Source organism: Chionomys nivalis, chromosome 7 (assembly GCF_950005125.1).
Source record: "Chionomys nivalis chromosome 7, mChiNiv1.1, whole genome shotgun sequence".
Lineage (NCBI taxonomy): Eukaryota > Metazoa > Chordata > Mammalia > Rodentia > Cricetidae > Chionomys > Chionomys nivalis.
In genome coordinates, this window is record NC_080092.1 from 12086413 (window position 1) to 12108542 (window position 22130).

The 22130-nt window shown below is 43.2% G+C and overlaps 1 protein-coding gene across 1 annotated transcript in view; it reads right to left on the bottom strand.

The window, feature by feature from the left end:
• The window catches only part of LOC130878014 (ATP-binding cassette sub-family A member 17-like), an 81545-nt gene that overhangs the window by 17936 nt on the left and 41479 nt on the right, over window positions 1-22130 (bottom strand). The window contains exons 13-18 of the mRNA XM_057775763.1: window positions 14598-14753; window positions 14202-14412; window positions 13024-13174; window positions 11432-11530; window positions 4852-5014; window positions 1385-1691 (exon numbers count right to left, since the gene is read on the bottom strand). Of these exons, the coding sequence (XP_057631746.1) occupies window positions 1385-1691; window positions 4852-5014; window positions 11432-11530; window positions 13024-13174; window positions 14202-14412; window positions 14598-14753 (1087 nt within the window). The remainder of the gene's footprint in view (window positions 1-1384; window positions 1692-4851; window positions 5015-11431; window positions 11531-13023; window positions 13175-14201; window positions 14413-14597; window positions 14754-22130) is intronic.

Consider the following 22130-nt stretch of genomic DNA (forward strand, 5'->3'; position numbering starts at 1 on the left):
AGAGCTTTGCTGCGGATGACTGTGTGGGTTACACGCTTGACCCTTAGTGGCCATCGCTGCTCAAGAGTGGGTTATTTCTCTTTGGAGGTAGTTAGTTTTGGAAGCAGTGAGCTATTATGATAGTGGATTAAGCGTTCTCTTCCTACCCTGAAATTCCTTCCTCCTGTCTACCAAGTTCCAACACACAACATGAAGCTCTCTCGGAAGCCAAATAGAGGCCCTCACTCTTGAACTCTTCCTCTTAGCACCATGTGCCAGGATAATCCCTATTTTCTTTCCTGGTGCATTCTGACAGAGGAAGAGAAAACTATTTAGTCACTCTCCAGACTTTTGGCCTCGTGTCTTTAGATTCTCTCTGTACCTGTGGGTTCCTTAAGCTTGCAGATCTCCATATTGTTTGGAATGTCTTTTAGTGATCTTCCCTTCCCACCAGCCAGTCCTCCTCAGGTGGCAGGCTCTGACCGTGGGGTTTCCCTCCCACAGACTCTGACCTTGTTGTCGATAGGCCTCTGGGTTAGAAGTTCCGTGAGGGCTGTACTAATTCTGTTCTCTCTATATTCTCAGTACACAGTGCCACATCGTTATGCTTTAAAGTTGAAAAAGACCTTTAGTGATCTTTAAAAAAAAAAATCTTGACATTATTGCATTGGACTTCAACTATACAAAGTGATCATTACCAAACTGTTAGCAACAATGCAAAGCAGGCTTCTCCCAATCTGATGTATGAAGAAACAAGTTTTGAGAAGGACAGTGTGTTAAGACAGCTCTCGGTCACTGTAACGAATATCCCAGAGGGAGATTTGTCTTGGCTAACAGCTCAGTTCTTGGTCTGTCGGCCGCGCTGCGCTGGGGCCTGTGGTGAAGCATCGTGAACGGAATGTGTGGAAATGCAGACATGTCGCCTCATGGGTGGGAAGGGAAGAAGGATGAGGGCGGGTCTGGGTCTCTGCACCCCCTTCAGGAATATGCTATCAGCTACCTGCGGACCTTCCATTACGATCAGTTTCTTAAAGAATCCACAACCTCGGCCAGGCAGTGGCACCACACACAATAATCTCAGCTCTCTGGAGGCAGAAGCAGGCTGATCTCTGAGTTTGAGTCCAGCCTGGTCCACAGAGAGAGTTCCAGGACAGTCAAAGATACAGAGAAACCCTGACCTGATAAAGCAAAACAAACAAACAAAAGACTCCACGACCTCTGGAGAGACAATGGTCTCATCTCTAGACGTTCTCCCCTTCTTGTTATCCAGAGTCTAAACGACGTCTTCCTTAGCTTTAGATAGTCAGTCTGACTTCAGAGTGCACCATGGGGTCCAGAAACACGCAGTTTCCCTGAAAAGAAAAACGGGTCTACTTCCCGCTAAGCTCCTGGTCCTGGTGCCTACCTTGAAGATGCAAAGGAATCTGTCCTGCAGCCACGAGCATCTTTTTAAAATTATCTGAAAGTTGAGGATCCAAGTGGAAATTCTCAGAAACAAAAAATGGTACAATAGTCTGACCATATGTTTTTAAAGTTAGCTCCAAGGGTACATTTTCCATTTTCTTTAATTTGAAGTCAAAAAAAGTGAGACTTAACATAATGATCACCAGAGGCAGCAGAATCTGCACAAATAACATCAACTTCCAGTTGCGCCAAGAATATGCGACCTTCTTCAGGAGCATGGCATAGAATTGTTGGCAGAAAAGACGGAGCTAGGGTTGGAAAAGAAGGCAGGTGCTGTGTCAACATAGAGGAGGAAGCTGGACGCACTGAAGCAGCATCTGCTCACACCCACGACAGTCCACTGCGCGGCCCACCTCACTCCCCCCTACAGTCCTCCACTGCACGGCCCACCTCACTCCCCCCTACAGTCCTCCACTGCACGGCCCACCTCACTCCCCTCTACAGTCCTCCACTGCGCAGCCCACCTCACTCCCCCCTACAGTCCTCCACTGCGTGGCCCACCTCACTCCCCCCTACAGTCCTCCACTGCACGGCCCACTTCCCTCTGCTTCAGGTTAGGACACCTTATGATTTCATCCTGCTAAGGAGCAGCAAGAGGAGCTCCGACCCGAACACTTCTGTGGGTAGAACCTACCGCACTTCGGATACCAGATACAAACAATAACATTTCCCCCCTGACTTGTAAAAATTTAAATTTGATGGGAGAATATGGCAGATTGGTGGATGTTTCATTTGTTACAACATAAAAAAATTATTGGGGGCTGGGAGAATGGCACATTAGTTAAGAGCGCTGGGTGCTCTTGCAGAGGATCCAGGTTTATTAATTCCCAGGACCCACATGGCGGCTCACAGCAACTATAACTCCAGTTCAGGGAATCTGCCACTCTCCTCTGACCTCCACGGACACCAGGCTCACATGAGGGGCACCAGACGTACACAGAGGGAAAATATCACACACATAAAAATAAATAACTCTTTAAAAAAATTCTTGCCGGGTAACACACACTTTTAGTTCCAGCATTCAGGAGACAAAGGCAGGAGTATATGTATCAGCTCAGGGCCATCCTGGTCTGCACAGTGAATTCCAGGCCGGCCAGGGCTACGGAGTGGAACATTATTGCAGGGTGGTGACGTAAACTTTTAATCCCAGCACTCAGGAGGCAGAGACAGGTGGATCTCTGTGAGTTTGAGGTCAGCCTGGTCTAGGGTGATTTCCAGGACAGTCGGGACTACACAGAGAAACCCTGCCATGAAAACAAAAACAAAAATAAAAACAAAATCTCTAGATGATGGATACAACTTAATTTTGAAGTAATCTTTAACTTGCATGTTCCACCTCTAGTTAGATAATTTGTATAATTAGGGAGGACCCATAGCATGGCCTTGTGGCCGTGACAGTCAAAATCAGTCTACAGTTATATGCCCCGTGGTCCTAGGGGCTGACATAAGCCTGGTGTGGGAAGCCTCGGGGTCAGCGCTGTGTGTGCTCACTTGGCTTCTCTGGGGCAGCATGTCGGGACATGTGAAAGGGCCTTCCAGACCAAGCTCTAGTGCCTATTGCACAGCCCCTTCCAGGAGCACTGTGGAAAGAGGCCTCGTTTGAATCAGGCACCCATATCCCTGGCCAAATATCAACAAATCACTAGAGCTCTCAAGCAATCATGAGTTTCTACCCTTGATGTGCTGGACACCTACTTCAACGCTCTCCAAAGGTCTGCTACACCTAATTTGAGAGTGGACATAGAAGGACTTCACAAGCAGCGCTAGGGAGGGACCTTCAAAGGTGCATCATGGACACAGGGCACCAGGTAATGCCTTGCTAAGGATTTTGAGCAGCAGAGGGTTGACCCCAACCCCAGACACGGACTTTATGGATGAACTTCCCCATTACTGCATAAATACGCTTTTTAAAATTTTAAATCTTTTTTTTTGTTTTGTTTTTTGTTTTTCAAGACAGGGTTTCTCGCCAGGCGGTGGTGGGACACGGCTTTAATCCTAGCACTCAGGAGGCAGAGGCAGGTGGAAGATCTCTGTGAGTTCGAAGCCAGCCTGTTCTACAAGAGCTAGTTTCAGGACAGGCTCCAAAAGCTACAGAGAAACCCTGTCTCGAAAAACAAACAAACAAACAATAACAACAACAAAAAAGACAGGGTTTCTCTGTGTAACAGTCCTGGCTGTCCTGGAACTCACTTTGTAGACCAGGCTGGCCTTGAACTCACAGAGATCAGCCTGCCTCTGCCTCCCAAGTATTGGGATTAAAGGCGTGCGCCATCACCACTGGTCCTTAAAATTTAAGTTCTTGGTGGTGCAGCACATGAGCAACTACACCGCACAGAGTATGAATTTCAGCAGTTCAAGTTCTTTCAGTCTCTTAGCTGAGGAAGAAAGGGCAGCCCCCTGCTAGGATGTTTTGGATACCGTTCCTCAATTGGGCTAATCACCACTGTGGTGGCTTGAAAGAGGATGGCCTCCATAGGCTCCATATATTTGGATGTTTGCTTTCCAGTTGGTGGACTTCTTAGGAAGGCTTAGGAGGTGTGGCCTTGTCAGAGGGAGTGTGTCACTGAGGGTGGGCTTTTGCCAGGTCTAGTCTCTCTCTCTCCCTCTCCCTCTATCTGCCTCCTGCCACGGATCGGATCAGGATGTAAGTTCTCAGTGACTACTCCAGGGCCACGCCTGCCTGCGGCTGCCATGCTCTCTGCCATGCTGGAAATGGGCTAATCCTCTGAAACTGTACACAATCCCCCAATTAAATGCTTTCTCTTTTAAAACTCATCTATTTGTTTTACATCCCAACCACAGCTTTTCCCCCATCCTCCCCTCCCAGGCCCTCTCCTCAACTCCCCATTTCCCCCTTCCAATCCCCTCCTTTTCTGTCTCCACCCAGGAAAGGGCAGGTCTCCTGGGAATTAAATGTTTCCTTTATAAGCTGATGCTTTGGTCATGGCGTTTCATCACAGCAACAGTAACCCTAACTAAGACACTTCTGCCTTTGAACTAGAGCAGGCTGTGTAATCCTGCTGAAACGTCATAGACCCATTCTTTATCTTATTTTATTGACACGGAATCTCTACATGTAACCAAGGCTGTCCATGAACTCATAGTCTTCCTGGTTCAGCCTCTCAAGCACTGGAATTATAGGCATGTGCTACCAAATCCAGTTCTTTTATTACTTTTATTTTTTTTTTGAGACAGCATCTCTCTACCTAGCCCTGTCTATCATGGAACTCACTATGTAGACCAGGCTAGCCTCAAACTCACAGAGATCTGTCTGCCTTTGGCTTCTGAGTACTGGGATTAAAGCCATATGCCACCACACCCACTCTAAACCCAGCTTTTGATAGAACAATAGCATGATTCCATCTATTAAACCACATTTTCCCCATGTATTTGAAATATGCTGCTTACTCCAGTATTTAATTTGATTGACAGGCCAGACTGCACTGAAAAGATTCTTGAGTGAAGACATTTAATTCTGTCAACAGGAACTCTGTGAATTCGGGGACAATGTTGAGCAGAGGGTCGCTTCTCAGTTAAGACACTTGTGCCAGAATCAGCCAACTTACAAACTCTAAACCAAAGCAAAAACGAAAGTCTCAAAATCACAACACATTTCATTTTGTTTGTATTTAAACAATGAGATTCATACACTACTTGGGAAGACGTAAACTAGACTAAGAACAATGACGGCGAAGGGTGCTATGTCTAAGTTGTACAGTGGGGAGCATGGGCCTCCATGGGCTCTGAGCACCGTGTTAACTCACCAATGTCTTTTTAAAGATAGCATGAAACACTATTGTGATTAGATGTTTGTTACTTTGTTTTAAAAAGTACTACATGAAAACTAAAACAAAATAATATGTTAGTTAATCTTATAAGCAAAACTAAAAATTAAAAAAAAAAAACATTGAGATTATTGACAATGGCCAAGCAGTGGTGGCACACACCTTTAATTCCAGCACTCAGGAGGCAGAAACAGGTAGATCCTGTGAGTTTGAAGCCAGCCTGGTCTACAGAGTGAGTTCCAGGACAGCCAAGGCTACACAGAGAAACCCTGTTTCCAAAAAACGAAAACCAAATACTGAAAAAAAAGGAAGGAAAGATTATAGACCAGGAGCTTAACAAGCACTGGTTAGTAGTTTAGAACAGCCAAGGCCTACTTTTTCCCTGGTCCTGAACTTAGAATGGTTTTGCATTTTGAAATGATTACATGTTGAGTACATAAGTACCTACATAATATCCTGATTGTCTAAGCTTATATAGTATAAAATGCTATCTGGCGTTTTTGTTTGTTTGTTTATTTTTGTTTTCGAGACAGGGTTTCTCTATGTAGTTCTGGCTGTCCTGGAACTCACTTTGTAGACTAGGCTGGCCTTAACTCACAGAGATCTGCCTTTTTCTGCCTCCCAAGTACGGAAGGAGCAGAACAAATTCCATTATGATAAAGAATTTCATTTTAGACAGGGCCTAACTGTGTGTGTGTGTGTAAATGCAGCTACAGCAAAGACAAACATTTTCAAGAAACTGAGCCTGTCCTGGTCAAAGTGACCCATCAGAGTGTCCAAACAACATCTACTTGCTTCAAATGTCCTGTGGGTATCCGATTAACTGCTGTTTTGAAATTCTTGTCTGCTGACAGCCACTGTTTTGTAATTCCCTTATACTCCAACCAAGGAATTCAAAGGTTGTATGCCTTTGCCCAATCCCGAAATGCCAAGATTTGCATCACCCTGCTTGCAGTTTTCACTTTAAAAACCCCTTATCTCAAGGGCTGGAGGCTGACCTGCTGCATCATCGGTGTGTTGGATTATGGTCTGAGCTACCTTGTAATCAATAAACCCCAGTGTGTTTGCATTGGATAACGGCTCTGTGGTGGTCTTCTCTGGGGGTTCTGTGACATGGGCATAAGTGCACTACCTGGCTTTCTAAGAATAGTTTGCTGGCCCTGCCTCTGCCTCCCGAGTGCTGGGATTAAAGGCGTGTGCCACCACCGCCTGGTTAGGTGATGTATTTCTGTTCATAACCCTTGAGTCACTGTTTTATTCCTGGGAACTTATCCTAACACAAGTCATTATTACTTGTGGCTAATTTTTCTTTCAGGAGGATTATAGAGGTTGGTACATTTGTTGTTCATACTGCAACACAGATTGTCACCAAAGTTGGGCATCTTAAAAAAACTGTAAACATTTATTTTTTAAAGATAGGTATAAAGTGTTCTGCCTGCATGTATGCCTGCAAGCCAGAAGAGGGCACCAGATCTCATTACAAATGGTTGTGAGCCACTGCATGGTTATTGGGAATTGAACTCAGGAACTCTGAGCCACCTCTTCAGCCCAGCAACTGTAAACATTTATTATCTCAGTTTCTGTAGGTGAAGAAGTGGAGAATGGATTAACTATTATTTTTTCTTAAAGCTTTTCATGAGGCTGCATTTTTTCTAGCTATCGGCAAGGGCTGCAGGTACCTGGAGTTAGATTGGAACTGCTGGATCCACTTATAAGGGCAGGAAGTGCAGAGAGCTGTTCATACACCTCCTCTTTCCCTATGATTAACTTCTTGTATTAGTGTAGTACATTCTTAAAAATTATGCACTGGCATTCCAGCAGGTTCGTAAATAGAAACTGACAAGCTTATATCAAAGTACCTTTAATAACTAAAATAGTCTTAAAAAAAAAAAAAACACAGAACAAAGCTAAACATTCTGCAAAACTAAAGCAACCCCCAGCAGCCATCCCAACAATATAATACTGGCATCAAGACAGAATAGATCCTTGAAGCAGAACTGGAAATGTAGAAAAATTAAAGTCAGTTGACTTTTGGTGATGAAACCCAAATAATTCAATGTTGAAAAATCTTTTCAACAAATACTTGTATCCCTACAAGATAGCCATATATAAGAAAATGAATACGGACACTTTATCAAGTCACATCCCAAAATAATTGCTAGTTGAATTATATACCTAATTTAAAGCTAAAATAATAACATTCCCAGAAGAAAAGGCAGGGGAAATATTTGTGATCACCTAAGGTAAATATTTTAAAAATAGAATAGATTTTTTAAAACCCATGAAAGACAGAAATGTATAAATTAACTTCCATAGAGATGAAAATGCTTTCATTACAAACTGCCAGTGATACCAGGTAGTGGTGCACGCCTTCACTCCCAGCACTCAGGAGGCAGAGACAGGGGAATGTCTGAGTTTGCGACCAGCCTGGTCTTTAGAGCGAGTTCCAGGACAGCCAGGGCTACAACAGAGAAATCTTTTCTTCAAAAACCAAAATCAAACAAAAACAAAACAAAACAAAAGCCTGCTAGTGTGCCACACACAGGTGTAATCCCAGCTGTATGGCAACCTGGAGAAGGGGCTCATAAATTCAGAGCCCCGGGAATAAAACCGAGGCCAGCCTGCTCAACTTAGTGAAACTCTGCCTCACAGTAAAATAGAGAGAGGGCTGAGAACATAGCTTAGTGGTAGAATGCTTGCCTAGTATGCATGATACCATAAATTCAGTCCCCAGTAAGCACACACACCTGATCATAAAACTATGAAGAAATGTCTAGAGCGGTAGCTCGGTGATAATGCACTCACCACCATATGAGACACCCTAGGCAGTCCCCACTACCACAAAAAAGGGAACGAGATAAATTTTTTTATTTCAGATATATATATATATATATATATATATATATATATATATATATATATATATTGCTGTGCATGGTAGCACATGCCTTTAATTCCAGCACCCTGGAGGTAGAGGCAGGTGATCTTTGTGAATTTAAGGCCATTCAGGTCTACATATATTAACCTCAGGGCAGTCGGGGCAACAGAGTGAGACCCTATTTAAAAAAAAAAAAAAGTTTCCTAGCTTGAAAACAAGAACAAAACACCTAGGGCTTGGCACAGAGTAAACATGCTACAGGAAGGCTGGGTGTGGATTAGTGGTGGAGCACACAAGGCAGAGAAACAACACTGATAAACCATTTTGTGTCCCAGACAAATAATGATGTTTTGTGAAGGCTAAAAAGATTCAGAATTAAAATGCACAATAGCCCATCAAAATCCCAGCAAAATTCTTTAAAGACCTCGAAAGAACGATACTCAACCTCATTTGGAAAAGCAAAAAACCCAGGACAGCCAAAACAATCCTGTACAATAAAAGAACTTCTGGAGTCATCACAATCCCTGACTTCAAACTCTACTACAGAGCTACAGTACTGAAAACAGCCTGGCATTGGCATAAGAACAGACAGGAGGACCAATGGAACCAAATAGAAGATTTGGATATCAATCCACCCATTTTCAAACACCTGATCTTTGATAAAGAAGCAAAAAATTTCAAATGGAAAAAAGAAAGCATATTTAACAAGTGGTGCTGGCATAACTGGATATCAACATGTGGAAGAATAAAAAAAACCCATATCTATCACCATGCACAAAACTCAAAGTCCAAATACATCAAAGGCCTCAACATAAAGCCAGCCACACTGAATCTTATAGAAGAGAAAGTGGAAAGTACACTTGAACGCATTGGCACAGGAGACCACTTCCTAACTATATCCCCAGCAGCACAGACACTGAGAGAAACAATTAATAAATGGGACCTCCTGAAACTGAAAAGCTTCTGTAAAGCAAAGGTCAACAAGACAAAATGACAGCCTACAGATTAGGAAAAGATCTTCACTAACCCCACATCAGACAGAGGTCTGATCTCCAAAATATACAAAGAACTCAAGAAATTGGACACCAAAAGATCACATAATCCAATAAAAAAAGTGGAGTACAGACCTAATCAGAGAACTCTCAACAGAGGAATCTAAAATGGCTAAAAGACACTTAAGGAAATGTTCAACATCCTTAGTCATCAAAGAAATACAAATCAAAACAACTCTGAGATTCCATTTTACACCTGTAAGAATGGCCAAGATCAAAAACACTGATGACAACTTATGCTGGAGAGGTTGTGGGGAAAAGGGAACACTCCTGCATTGCTGGTGGGAATGCAAGCTGGTACAACCCCTTTGGATGTCAGTGTGGTGATTTCTCAGAAAATTAGGAAACAACCTTCCTCAAGACCCAGTAAGACCACTTTTGGGTATATATCCAAAGGATGCTCAATCGTGCCACAAGGTAATGTGCTCAACTATGTTCATAGCAGCTTTGTTTGTCATAGCCAGAACCTGGAAACAACCTAAATGCCCCTCAACCGAAGAATGGATAAGGAAAATGTGGTACATTTACACAATGGAGTACTACACAGCAGAAAAAAAAAGTAACGACAGCTTGAATTTTGCCGGAAAATGAATGGAGCTAGAAAACATTATTTTGAGTGAGGTAACCCAGACACAGAAAGACAATTATCACATGTACTCACTCATAGGTGGTTTTTAAACATAAAGCAAAGAAAGCCAGCCTACAAACCACAATCCCAGAGAACTTAGACAACAATGAGGACACTAAGAGAGACTTACATAGATCTAATCTACATAGGAAGTAGAAAGTAGAAAAAGACAAGATCTCCTGAGTAAATTGGGAGTATGGGGACCTTGGGGGAGGATTGAAGGGGGATGGGAGAGGCAGAGAGGGGACCAGAGAAAAATGTAGTGTTCAATAAATATCAATAAAAAAATAAATAAAACAAAAAAATAAAATGCACAATAATATGTAAGTTGACAATGGTGGCACACATGGGGATTAAAGGTCCCAGCATTTTCCAAGAGCAGGTTAAAGATTCCAGTTCCTTTTAGCCTTTGACAAAGATATTGTATCTCTTCATCTAGACTGATCATTAAAATAATAAAATTGTAATATATAATTTGCAACAAGTATGGACGGATGGTTGAAAATAGGAGGAAAACAAAATTGAAAGAGAAAATTATATGCAATGTGTACTTGTCAACGGTAGAACACATCAAGAAAAATCATAGTTATAAATCTGAATATTTTATGAATAATCATAAACAGCTGCACATGCAAATAAAAAGACAAATGCCAGACTGGATAAAATTACCCCTGGGCTCTTTGCCAAGCTCTGGCCTGGTATAGCTCCCTAGATAGCAGCACTCCACCAAGGTCTTCCTAGAACCGAGCCTGTATTCCCGATTCAGGGTGTACAAACTGATTGGTAGATAAACCACTTAGCCCAACAACTGCGCAATCAGGGGGATTCTTTGTAAGGGAAGTAATAAATTCTCCATATTGTTAAAAACAGCTAAGTCAAGATTATTGTCAAGATACCTGCAGGCAAAAGCATCTCAATTGATAAAATGGTTGTTGCCAGTTGGTAACATATACTTATAATCACAGTGCTTATGAAGCAGAGGCAGGAGGATCACCCCAAGTTTGGGGCCAGCTTGATACATACAGGTACTTTCAGACATATTTAGAACTATATAATGAGACCCTTGTCTCAAAAAAAGTAAAAAAAAAAATAGATTTGTTAGACCAGGCGTAGTGGCATACAACTTTAATCCCAGCACTCAGGAGGCAGAGGCAGGTGGATCTCTGTAAGTTTGAGGTCAGCCTGGTCTACATAGTGAGGTCTAGGATACTCATATACAAAGAGACCCTGTTCTCACCACCCACCAAAAATAAGTTTGTTGAATGATAATACATCTAACACAATTTTTTATTATCTAATACCCTACTAGATCAAAAGTATTGTTCAGAGACTAGAAGGCCATTCAACAAGACAATTAGGAACAAGAGTCAAGCATTGGGTAAGATGTTTGAAGCTGTCAGTTTTGTTAGTGTGTGTGTGTATGTGGGTGTGTACAGGTACTTTCAATGACAGAGAAAGATGCCTAATGTCTTCCTCTATTCCTTTCCGTTTTGTCCCTTGAGACAGGGTCTCTCAGTGAACCTGATGATCACTGGGGTTTTCCTGGGCTGGTCAGCCAGCGAGCCCATTTTCAAGCTTGCATAGCAAGTGCTCTTACCCACTTGAGCCACCTCCCCAGCCTTCCAGTTATTTTATTTTTGCTTACTGTATGAACACTTCCTCCATAGTAGTGACAGAGGCTCCCAAAGTGGAGATTCCCAGCTCTATCTGTCTCTTTTCTAATTCAGTAAATAGAGCTTCAAACCTAGAAGGGAAAAACGTTTTATTTTTGAAAGATGGAATTCCACCCTGAGCTCTCTACATCAGAGAAGACATGGAGTTTGTTGTTGAGCTATCTGCTCAGATCTCAGCTTTATCACTTAGTTTCATAGCTATCACTTTCGAACTTGTAATAGTATTTACTTTGGAAAGTTCCTATGGGGCTAAGTCTAAAATATATCTAGTACAAAAATGGAGTTTTAGTATTTCTGAACCCAGGCCTAACGAGGAGTAACTACCACCTTCCTTCTCAGTCCCTCCTGAGATACCTTTTCTTGGATTTGACCTGCCACGCTATGAGAAGCCCAAGGCAACTGAGAGTGACCAAGAGGAGCACTCAGCAGTTCCAGTAGCACCCAGTTGTTAGCCAGCATTGTTTTCCCAGATGTGAGAACGAGCCATCCTGGATATTCCAGAACACTCTAGGTCCATAAAAAAATTAATGTGGGGCATAAAATCTGTTCAGTTCAGTGTATGCAACAGACAGAAACCGACGGGGCAGGGGAGGCAAGAGTTACAGTCCCTGTCTTTCATGCGCAAGGCCCTGGACTGAATCCCCAGTACTGGGAAAAAAACATTAAATAGTTGCTACTTTAAGCCAGAATGTTTTGAGTTATGCTGTTATTCAGTAATATACAACTGACCCAGAATTTGAAACTAGAAGCACTGCAGCACTATAAAACCCTCAGATCTGAGAGCAGGTGTCATGTTTTTGGGACAAGACAAAGGCGAAGGCAAGAAGGGCTTCAAGAGAAGTCTAGACAGACTGGGAGAGTCGTGAGGACTGTTACTTAGTGGCAGAATTTGGCAGCACATTCAGCTGTAGTAACAGGAGACCAAAAGCATATCTGTGAATATGCGTGATATGGCAGGACATCTTTTCAAGACTGTGAGTATGGCTTCAGTCTAAAAAAGGTGTGTTTCATAATTTGATGCAGAGGACCCCGACAAAGTACTTATATTATACCATCTAGGATACTCTTCTATAGCAAGGATCAGGCAAATGAAGCCAGCTTTTAGGAAGAAATAAGTGTTCAAAAGTCAGCGTGAACAGCCAGTGGGTGACGTCAAGGCTGTCTGAAACTGTTCTCATGAACTGGAACCATCAATATGCATTCCCTGCTTCAGAAAAAACAGGAATTTGAGACGCATGTCCACCTAGAATTTAGGATTTCTGAAGACTAATGTGTTATTTGTCTTTATTTTTGTTTCTGAGTGTTGTCTCTTGTGATTGCCATTACTTGCTCAGCTCACTGGGTGTATGTGGATCAGATAACACCTCATTATTTTACAAGTCTTCAAGAAGAGCCATGGCCAATGAGGTGAACCCAAGTTCCATGCTAGACATAATTCAGATAACGGGGTTCTGAATCCTATGCTGACTCCGCAACAGGAGACACTGTACTTTGCGTGTGGGCATGTGTGAAGGCTGAGGATTGTTGTGGCTGTGGTGGAGTGTGCTGGCGTCTTGGTCCATACCTGGATGTGGTCTTCTTAGGAAGTATGAATACCACTTCTTCTCCAATGCTGGACTCCAAAATTGCATTTGGTATGTGTTGGTAAACCACACTAGAAAGCTTCACGGTGTCACAGATCGGCCTTTTTATCAAAGTCATATAATATCCTCCACCTGGAAGACCATGCAGAAGACTATGAAATCAGCTTATTGTATAAACATTCTTTTTAGGCCATATTCTGTATCTCAGCATGGACAGGTCACAGCAAGACAAAGAAATGTTGTGAAGTCAGTTTAAACCATAATGACCTGGCTTCAGAAACTCTGCAATGCCATTCTAGAGACTTCCCTTCTGTTTCAGAATTAGGAGATAGAATGATGGCCAATCTAAGTGCTAAGCAGTGATGAAGAACTACAGTAAGGGTGCCAACAAGGGTGATCCTCCGAATTCTGAATGTAAGAATGGTCCACATTGCCAAGAACTCACTTGGATAACTGGGTTGACAACAGAGTGTGAAGATGTAAGATAAGAGAGAGAGGGATAGGCGAGGAGGCATAATAATAATAATAATAATAATAATAATAATCCAAGTAGGAGGAGATGGTGACCCAGACACCAGAATGCTAGAATGTAGCCAGAAATTTGAAAGAGACAGGTAGAACATATATATAGTCTTCATTTCTTTTTGAGACAGGGCTTCTTTGTGTAACAGCTCTGGCTGTCCTGGAACTTGATTGTAGACCCACCTGACCTCGAACTCACAGAGATCCACCTGCTTCTGCCTCCCGAGTGCAGGGATTAAAGTCACGCGCTACCATCGCCCAACTCCTATATGTATTTTGAAATTAAGACCAGCAATGTTTGCAGATGGGTCAGACATGGGCTGTGAGACTTTGGCTTTGTTTGCTTCCATTTCATAGATTAGATTTTTTTTAAAAAAAATTCTAAGAAAGGATAAACTAACTTGGTGCCTGGATGGAGAGGCAATAAATTGACAAACTGGAATAAACACATGGGTATTCTGGTCCTAAGTCTCAAAGGTGCTTTTTACTTCATTTCTTCCTCATTCTCACAAGCTCGTCTCCTGGACTGACAACAGGAAGTCTAGGGAAGACCAGGGCGCTTCACAAGGGCGGTAGAAGTGGCACTGGTCTGTCACAGGACAGAGGCTGACCTGGACTCCTGCTACCCGCTACTCACCATATTTCTGCTTGAGGAACGCTGGTGACCCACAGCACCGTAGCTCCCCCTTGGCCATGATGGCGATGCGGTCCCCCAGCAGGTCAGCTTCGTCCATGAAGTGAGTGGTCAGCAGGATGGTGCGGTCGCTCTTCTGCTGCTGAAGAAGGTCCCAGATGGCCCTCCTGGAAGTGGAGTCCATGCCTGAGGTGGGCTCATCCAGAATCAGGACCTAGAAGGGCAGAGGTGCAGTCTTTAAACACTGACAGAGCCACATCCCAGGCCCAGACTAGGCATGCTGAGGGACTCTGTGCAGCTGCAGCTGGGGGTTTGACAAGATGTCCTCACCACCCCAGGTCTGTCCTAGCGTAGGAGCCTGACTTGGCTGCATCAAGAGGCCAGATCCCTGCTCTATACCTTAGAACCGGCTATGAGGGCGATGCCAAGCGAGAGCTTCCGCTTCATCCCCCAAGTCAGGAACTTGGACCTCGAGTTCCACTTGTCCTTTAGGCCGAGGAGGGGCAGCAGCTCCTCTATTTCTTCGTGGCAGTTCTGGGGAGACAGGCCTTTCAACTGGGGGCAGGAAATGAGGGGATGTAAGGCAAGTGTTACTGATGAGAGCTGGGATGTCTAATCAACATTTTGTTTGTATAGACAGAAAATAAGGAGAAGAAAAATACGTAAGAAACATTACTTTCAGAACAAGGAACAAAGCTATGTGAGTGAAAATGTAAATGAAATGTACAGCCTATCAAAGGGTTAAAGAGATCTCGTCTTTAGAGAAATCTAAAGACACCTTCTGGGAAAAATTCCTCCACAGAATCAACACCTCATCCTCCCTCCCTCCCTCTCCCTGCCCTGCGTACTTTCAGACAGGGTCTTACTATGTGGCTCTGGTTGTTCAGGAATTCACTAAGTACACCAGGCTGGCCTCAAACTCACAAAGATCTGCCTTCCCAGTGCCGAGATCAAAGGCGTGTGCCACCATGCCCAGCAAATCAACACTTTTCTAGGATCAGAGTTGAACCCTGTTCTCAAAAGTCGCACTTTGCTTGTCATTTTGAATTAGCCAGCTACGTAAGAATGTGAGGCTAGCTTCTGACCACTCAGGCTGAGGCAGAGCCACCCCCTGTCCTCCCCCCCCCCCCCCGACACACACTGCTGTGTGTTTGTTTGCTTGATTTGATAGGGATACACACCCTTCTGTGGAATTAAAACATTTGGCCTTGGTGAAATACTTTGGGTTGTGTGGTTGTGGCCTTGGGCCCTCAGACCCATTTCCAACAGTAAATGACTTCAAAATAAATATATCAGCTTGTTTAAAAAACACATTCTGGATCTTCACCAACCCTGCAACGGACAAAGGTCTGATCTCCAAAATATATAAAGAACTCAAGAAATTAGACTGTGAAAAACTAATCAACCCAATTATAAAATGGGGCACTGAGCTGAACAGAGAATTTTCAACAGAAGAAGTTCAAATGACCAAAAGACACTCAACTTCCTTAGCGATCAGGGAAATGCAAATCAAGACAACTTTAAGATACCATCTTACACCTGTCAGAATGGCTAAAATCAAAAACACCAATGATACCCTTTGCTGGAGAGGATGTGGAGTAACGGGAACACTCATCCATTGCTGGTGGGAATGCAAACTTGTGCAACCACTTTGGAAAGCAGTGTGGCGGTTTCTCAGGAAATTCGGGATCAACCTACCCCTGGACCCAGCAATACCACTCTTGGGAATATACCCAAGAGATGCCCTAACATACAACAAAAGTATATGTTCAACTATGTTCATAGCAGCATTGTTTGTAATAGCCAGAACCTGGAAACAACCTAGATGCCCTTCAATGGAAGAATGGATGAAGAAAGTATGGAATATATACATATTAGAGTACTACTCAGCAGTAAAAAACAATGACTTCTTGAATTTTGCATGCAAATGAACGGAAATAGAAAACACTACCCTGAGTGAGGTAAGCCAGACCCAAAAAGAGGAACATGGTTTCTAGCCATAAATAAAGGACATTGAGCCTATAATTCGTGATCCTAGAGAAGTTAAATAAGAAGGTGAACCCAAAGAAAAACATATAGTCATTCTCCTGGATATTAAACTTCATCAGGCGATGAAAGGAGACAGAGACAGAGACCCTTGGAGCACCGGACTGAAATCCCAAGGTCCAAATCAGGAGCAGAAAGAGAGAGAACACGAACAAGGAACTCAGAACCGCGAGGGGTGCACCCACATACTGAGACAATGGGGATGATCTTTCGGGAACTCACCAAGGCCAGTTGGACTGGGTCTGAAAAAGCATGGAATAAAACCGGACTCGCTGAACATAGCAGACAATGAGGGCTGCTGAGAAGTCAAGAACAATGGCACTGGGTTTTGATCCTACTGCAGGTACTGGCTTTGTGGGAGCCTAGGCAGTTTGGATGCTCACCTTACTAGACCTGGAAGGAGGTGGGGGGTCCTTGGACTTCCCAAAGGGCAGGGAACCCTGACTGCTCTTTGGGCTGATGAGGGAGGGGGACTTGATTGGGGGAGGGGGAGGGAAATGGGAGGCGGGGAGGAGGCAGAAATCTTTAATAAATAAATAATAAAAAAAAAACAGCCCCGAAAAAAAAAAAAAAAAAAAACCAACACATTCTGAGCCAGTTGGTGGAGGTGCATACTTTTAATTCCAGCACTTGGGAGGCATAGGCAGACCTATCTCCTGAGTTCCAGACTAGACTGACTGGTCTACAGAGTAAGTTCCAGGACAGCCAGGGCTACACAGAGGAACTCTGTCTTAAAACAAATGAGCAAAACCCTAAAAACAAAACAAAAACCCAACACATATTATGACTAAATAAGATTTTTCAATATGTTTTTAAAAATCACTGGATTTTTGTTTTGGGTTTTTTTTTGTTGTTGTTGTTCTGTTTTGTTTTAGTTTTTCAAAGGAGGGTTTCTCTGTGTAACAGTCCTGGCTGTCCTGGAACTCACTCTACAGACGAGGCTGGTCTCGAACTCACAGAGATCCGCCTGCTTCTGCCGCCTGAGTGCTGGTATAAAAGGTGTGCACCACTATCTCTTGATTTAAAAAAAAAAATCACTGTTTTTTTTTTTGTTTGTTTGTTTTTGTTTTTTTTTTTTGGATTTTTCGAGACAGGGTTTCCCCGTAGCTCTTGGTTCCTGTCCTGGAACTAGCTCTTGTAGACCAGGCTGGCCTTGAACTCACAGAGATCCGCCTGCCTCTGCCTCCCAAGTGCTGGGATTAAAGGCGTGCGCCACCACCGCCCGGCTCACTGTTTATAGTAAAGAGTTTATGTAGCTTTTGTCCCTAGTTCCTGGCGTGGACTCTCTGAATCTTGGAACTTCCCAACTGACAGAAGCATCTTTGTTACCATTAGGGCCTCAGGTCATGTTAGAGGTCACACAGTGGAGGTGGTCCACTCTGAAAAGCCAGCTTTGTGCAAGTTTTCTGTCATTGTTTGGAGTGTGTCTGTCTGTCTGTCTCTCCATCTGTATGTGTGTCTGTGTATCTGTGTGCCTGTGTCTGTGTGTGCGAGCACATGTGCTTGTACTTACATATGTGTTTAACACATGTGCATGTACGTGAATGCAAGCAAGTGCACGTGTGTATGTAGGCCAGAGATTGATGTTGGTATTTTCCACGAGTGCCTTCCACCTATCTTTTTGTGTTCTCTGTCTGCTTTGTTTATCTATCTTATCTTTTGAGACAGAGTCTCCCACTGAATCTAGAGCTACCCATTGGCTAGACGAGCAAGCCAGTGAGCACCAGGGATCCACCGATGGCATTTCACTTACAAAGCCACCGCCGCCTCACCCCAGACCGGGGGTTACAAACTATGCTGGGCTTTGATGTGGGTGGCTTGGTCCACGGTACTTTATCTACTGAGCTTCTTCCCCAGCCCGTGTTTTGGTTTTTTGAAGTTTGTAGTTCAAGCTGACCTTGAGTATACTGTATCACTCTCGACCCTGCTTCACCACGAATCCTCCTGCCTCTACCTCTTGGAGCACTGAGATCACAGGTTTGCACCACCACAACGTGATTTTATGTAGTGCTGGGGTTGAACCCAGAATCTCGTGCAGGCTAGGCAAGTGCTCTATCAACTAAGCTACAACCCTCGGCTACAGTTTTGTGTCTCTTTACACTAGCAATAAGGAATCTAAAAACATTTTCTTCATATTAGCATCACAAAAATATTAAGGAATAAATTTAACTGTGGAAAACTATAGAACATTGAAAGAATTTAAAGAAGACCAAATAAATGGAAAGATTTCATATTCAAAGATTGCAAACTTTGATGTTCCTAAATGTATTTGGAAATTCAATGAAGTCAAAATAATCAAAACAGTCTTGAAGACAAGAATCAAGTTGGGGCCGGGCGGTGGTGGCGCACGCCTTTAATCCCAGCACTCGGGAGGCAGAGGCAGGCGGATCTCTGTGAGTTCGAGACCAGCCTGGTCTACAAGAGCTAGTTCCAGGACAGGCCCCAAAACCACAGAGAAACCCTGACTCGAAAAACCAAAAAAAAAAAAAAAAAAAAAAAAAAAAGAAGAATCAAGTTGGAAGACTTTCTGAAACCATAATTTCTGATTTTAGCACTTACTATAAAGCTGCGCTAACATGATATTAAGGTAGTTGTGTAAAGACAGACATACAGAAAAATGGAATAGAACTGAGATTCTGAGAACAGTGATGCCCATTCAAGGACAAAACGAGATTGAAACTTTATTTTAGGGTAAATTCTTCCTGTATAGCTCTGGTAGCCTGGTAGACTACCTAGGTTGGTCTTGGATTTACAGTAATCCTTCTGCCTCCTAACTGCAGGGATTACAGATATGTGCACCATGGTCAGCTAGAAGAGTCTTTTCTTTGTTTTTTTTAGATTTATATATTTTATGTGTGGGTGTTTTGCGTGGATGTGTGTATGTAGACCATGTGTGTGTGTGGTGTCCACAGAGATCAGAAGAGGGAATCAGATCTCCAGAACTGGATCTATGGATGGTTGTGAACCTCGATGGGGGTTGAGAACCACAATGGGGGTGCTGAGAACCCAACTTGGGTCCTCTACAAGGGCAACAAGTGCTCTTAATCACTGAACCACCACTCAAGTTCCTAGACAGGCTATGAAAAGAGTCATTTCAGTGTGTGTGTGTGACACACATGCACACGCAGGAGCACACATGTAGCAATAAGATCACGACTCTTGTGAGGTGGTTCTTTACCATGTGAGACCTGGGGCACTGAACTTCAGTTGGCACTGAACTTGGTGAAAAATGCTTTACCCACTGAGTCGTCTTACTGGACCAGAGGACCACATTTTATAGCTATGAAATGTTAGAGAGAAAGAGATGTAGATACTGGATGGTTTTCTTATGCACAGGTAACAAATTTTAGAATTAGACAAACAGGGCATTAAAGCTTTTAGCAGGACTTGGTGACACACACCTGTGAACCTAGCACCCAGGGGCTAAAGCAGACATGGTGACACACTCCTGTGAATTTATCACCCAGGGGCTAAAGTAGTAGGATTATATGTTCCAGGTCAGCCTGGGCTTTACAGCAAGATTCTGTCTCTAAAGAAGTAAGTAAACAATCAAAACAAACTTATGTGTATCAAAAAATTGCTATCAATAAATGGAAATTAAGATAATGGATTGTATGGAGAAAGTTTCTGCAGACCATATCTATTTGGCAGAGTTATAACACCTTGTGTCTAATAAAAATGTCCCACAATTAAATTACAAAAGGATAAACAACAACTGAAAAATGAAGCGTATGGAGAAAGATTTCTTCACAGAAGTATACAAATAGCTTCTTCACTCTAAGGGATCAGGCCTCTGGTTTCTGTGGGACCCAAAGGCATTGAAGGAACTGGACTTCTCTAGAGGGCCCTGAGATCCCCTTGAAGCTAGAACCCAACCCCAGCAGAGGACCTGGGAGAAATACAGGGGCAGGCCTCATGTCCAGTGGCCTTAGAGGCTAATGCAGGCTGTTCTGGGTTCCCTGAGACACTGGGGCTTTGGTTCCAGGGATCCCTATGGTCAGTCTTGATTTCTGAGGCTCCAGTGCTCATTGAGGGCTGAGGGGAGTCTTTAATAGGCCTGTGGCTTTAACCTCAGTCTCCTGATAGTACATAGGCTTCAGTGAGTCTGATGTCTGATATCCTGTCCCCAGTGGGGCCAGAGAATTCAAGGGATAGTCAAGGTTTTTACTCCATCTGGTTGTCTTGTGGCTTAGTGTACAGCCCCATCTTTGGCCCTATTGGCACACAGTCAAGATGAAATCGCCTCAGCAACTCCATCCAACAATCAACAGCAAGCCTGAAGTGGCTAGCCCTCTAGCAAGATAAAACATCCAGATAAGCTTGGAAGAAGGGGAAGTCAAAACTTAGAGACAATCCCACTCCAATAGACGTATAAAACAAAACAAAGAATATAATACAACCAACAGCCATAACCCATCCCCAATCAACCAGTGCCCCTCTAAGGGAACCTAAAACTGCAGACAAAACTGAAATATCTGAGAAAGAATTCAGAGACTTTTTTTTTTCGTCTTGCAATAGGGTTTCTTTGTAGATTTGGAGCCTGTCCTGGAACTTGCTCTTGTAGGCCAGACTGGCCTCAACTCACAAAGATCTGCCTGCCTCTGCCTCCTGAGTACTTGGAATAAAGATATGTGCCACCACCACCAGGCCAGAGCCTTACTTTTTTTTTTTTTTTTAAGATTTATTTATTTTGTTTACAGTGTTCTGTCTGCATGTCTGTCTGCAGGCCAGAAGAGGGCACCAGATGTCATTACAGGTGGTTGTGAGCCATCATGTGGTTGCTGGGAATTGAACTCAGGACCTCTGGAAGAACAATCAGTGCTCTTAACCTCTGAGCCATCTCTCCAGCCCCCAGAGCCTTACTTTTTAAAAAAATTAATAATCATACAGAAGATTCAAACAGATGCATAAGCTTATAAAATCTATCCAAGACCTTAACAATATAGTCTTCAAATGAGTGAGACAGTCACTAAACTGGAGGAAGACTCAGCAAAGATATCAAAACAGTAAAGAAGAACCAAATAGAGATTCCTGAAATTAAGGAGATGATCAAATGAAAATCAACATAGATATCATCATTTAGATACCATCATTAACACAGGAGACCACATAGAAGGATGGATTTCAGGGATGGAGAACCAACTAGAGACAAAAATACCAGCAGTAAGATAAGGGAGTGGAGAACTGGAGGGATGGCTTGGTGGTTAAGAGCACTGACTGCTCTTCCAGAGGACCAGGGTTCAATTCCCAGTGCCCACATCACAGTTCACAACTGTCTGTAACTCCAATTTCAGGGGACCGGACACAAATGGAAAAACATCAGTGCACATTAAATAAAAATTAATTAAAAAAATAAAAAAGCTAAGGGAGTGGAAACTAAGGAACATGGATGAATTTCAAAGTAATCTGGATATTTAAAAAGTCAGTCACAATAATTCATGGTATGGAAAAAGGAACAAAGGTAAATCAAATGTATTAAACACACCATTTAATGGAATTATAGCAGAAAACTTTCCAAACACAGAAGTAGATATTCAACCACAAGAGGTACATAGAACTTCAAATAGAGATGACCAGAGCATCTCACATCATAGTCGGGGTCTCAGAAAGACCAAGTAGTGGGACTTCGTGCCCACTTTCCCACCTCTATGCTGGGATTTTGTCTGGTATGAGCTAGTGCTGGTCTTGCTCACACTGTCATAATTGCTACGAGTTTGTATGTGCAGCTCTTCTGCTCCGGGGAAGACCCTACTCACAGGAGTAGTCGGGCAACACAAAGTGGACTCTGGGGACGGCGGGAGTGGGAAAAGGGAAGAACTCGGTGTTGGGTGGGTAGGTGTTAGGTGTTAGGTTAGAACTCTGTGTTAGGTGGAGAGGGTAGAGATG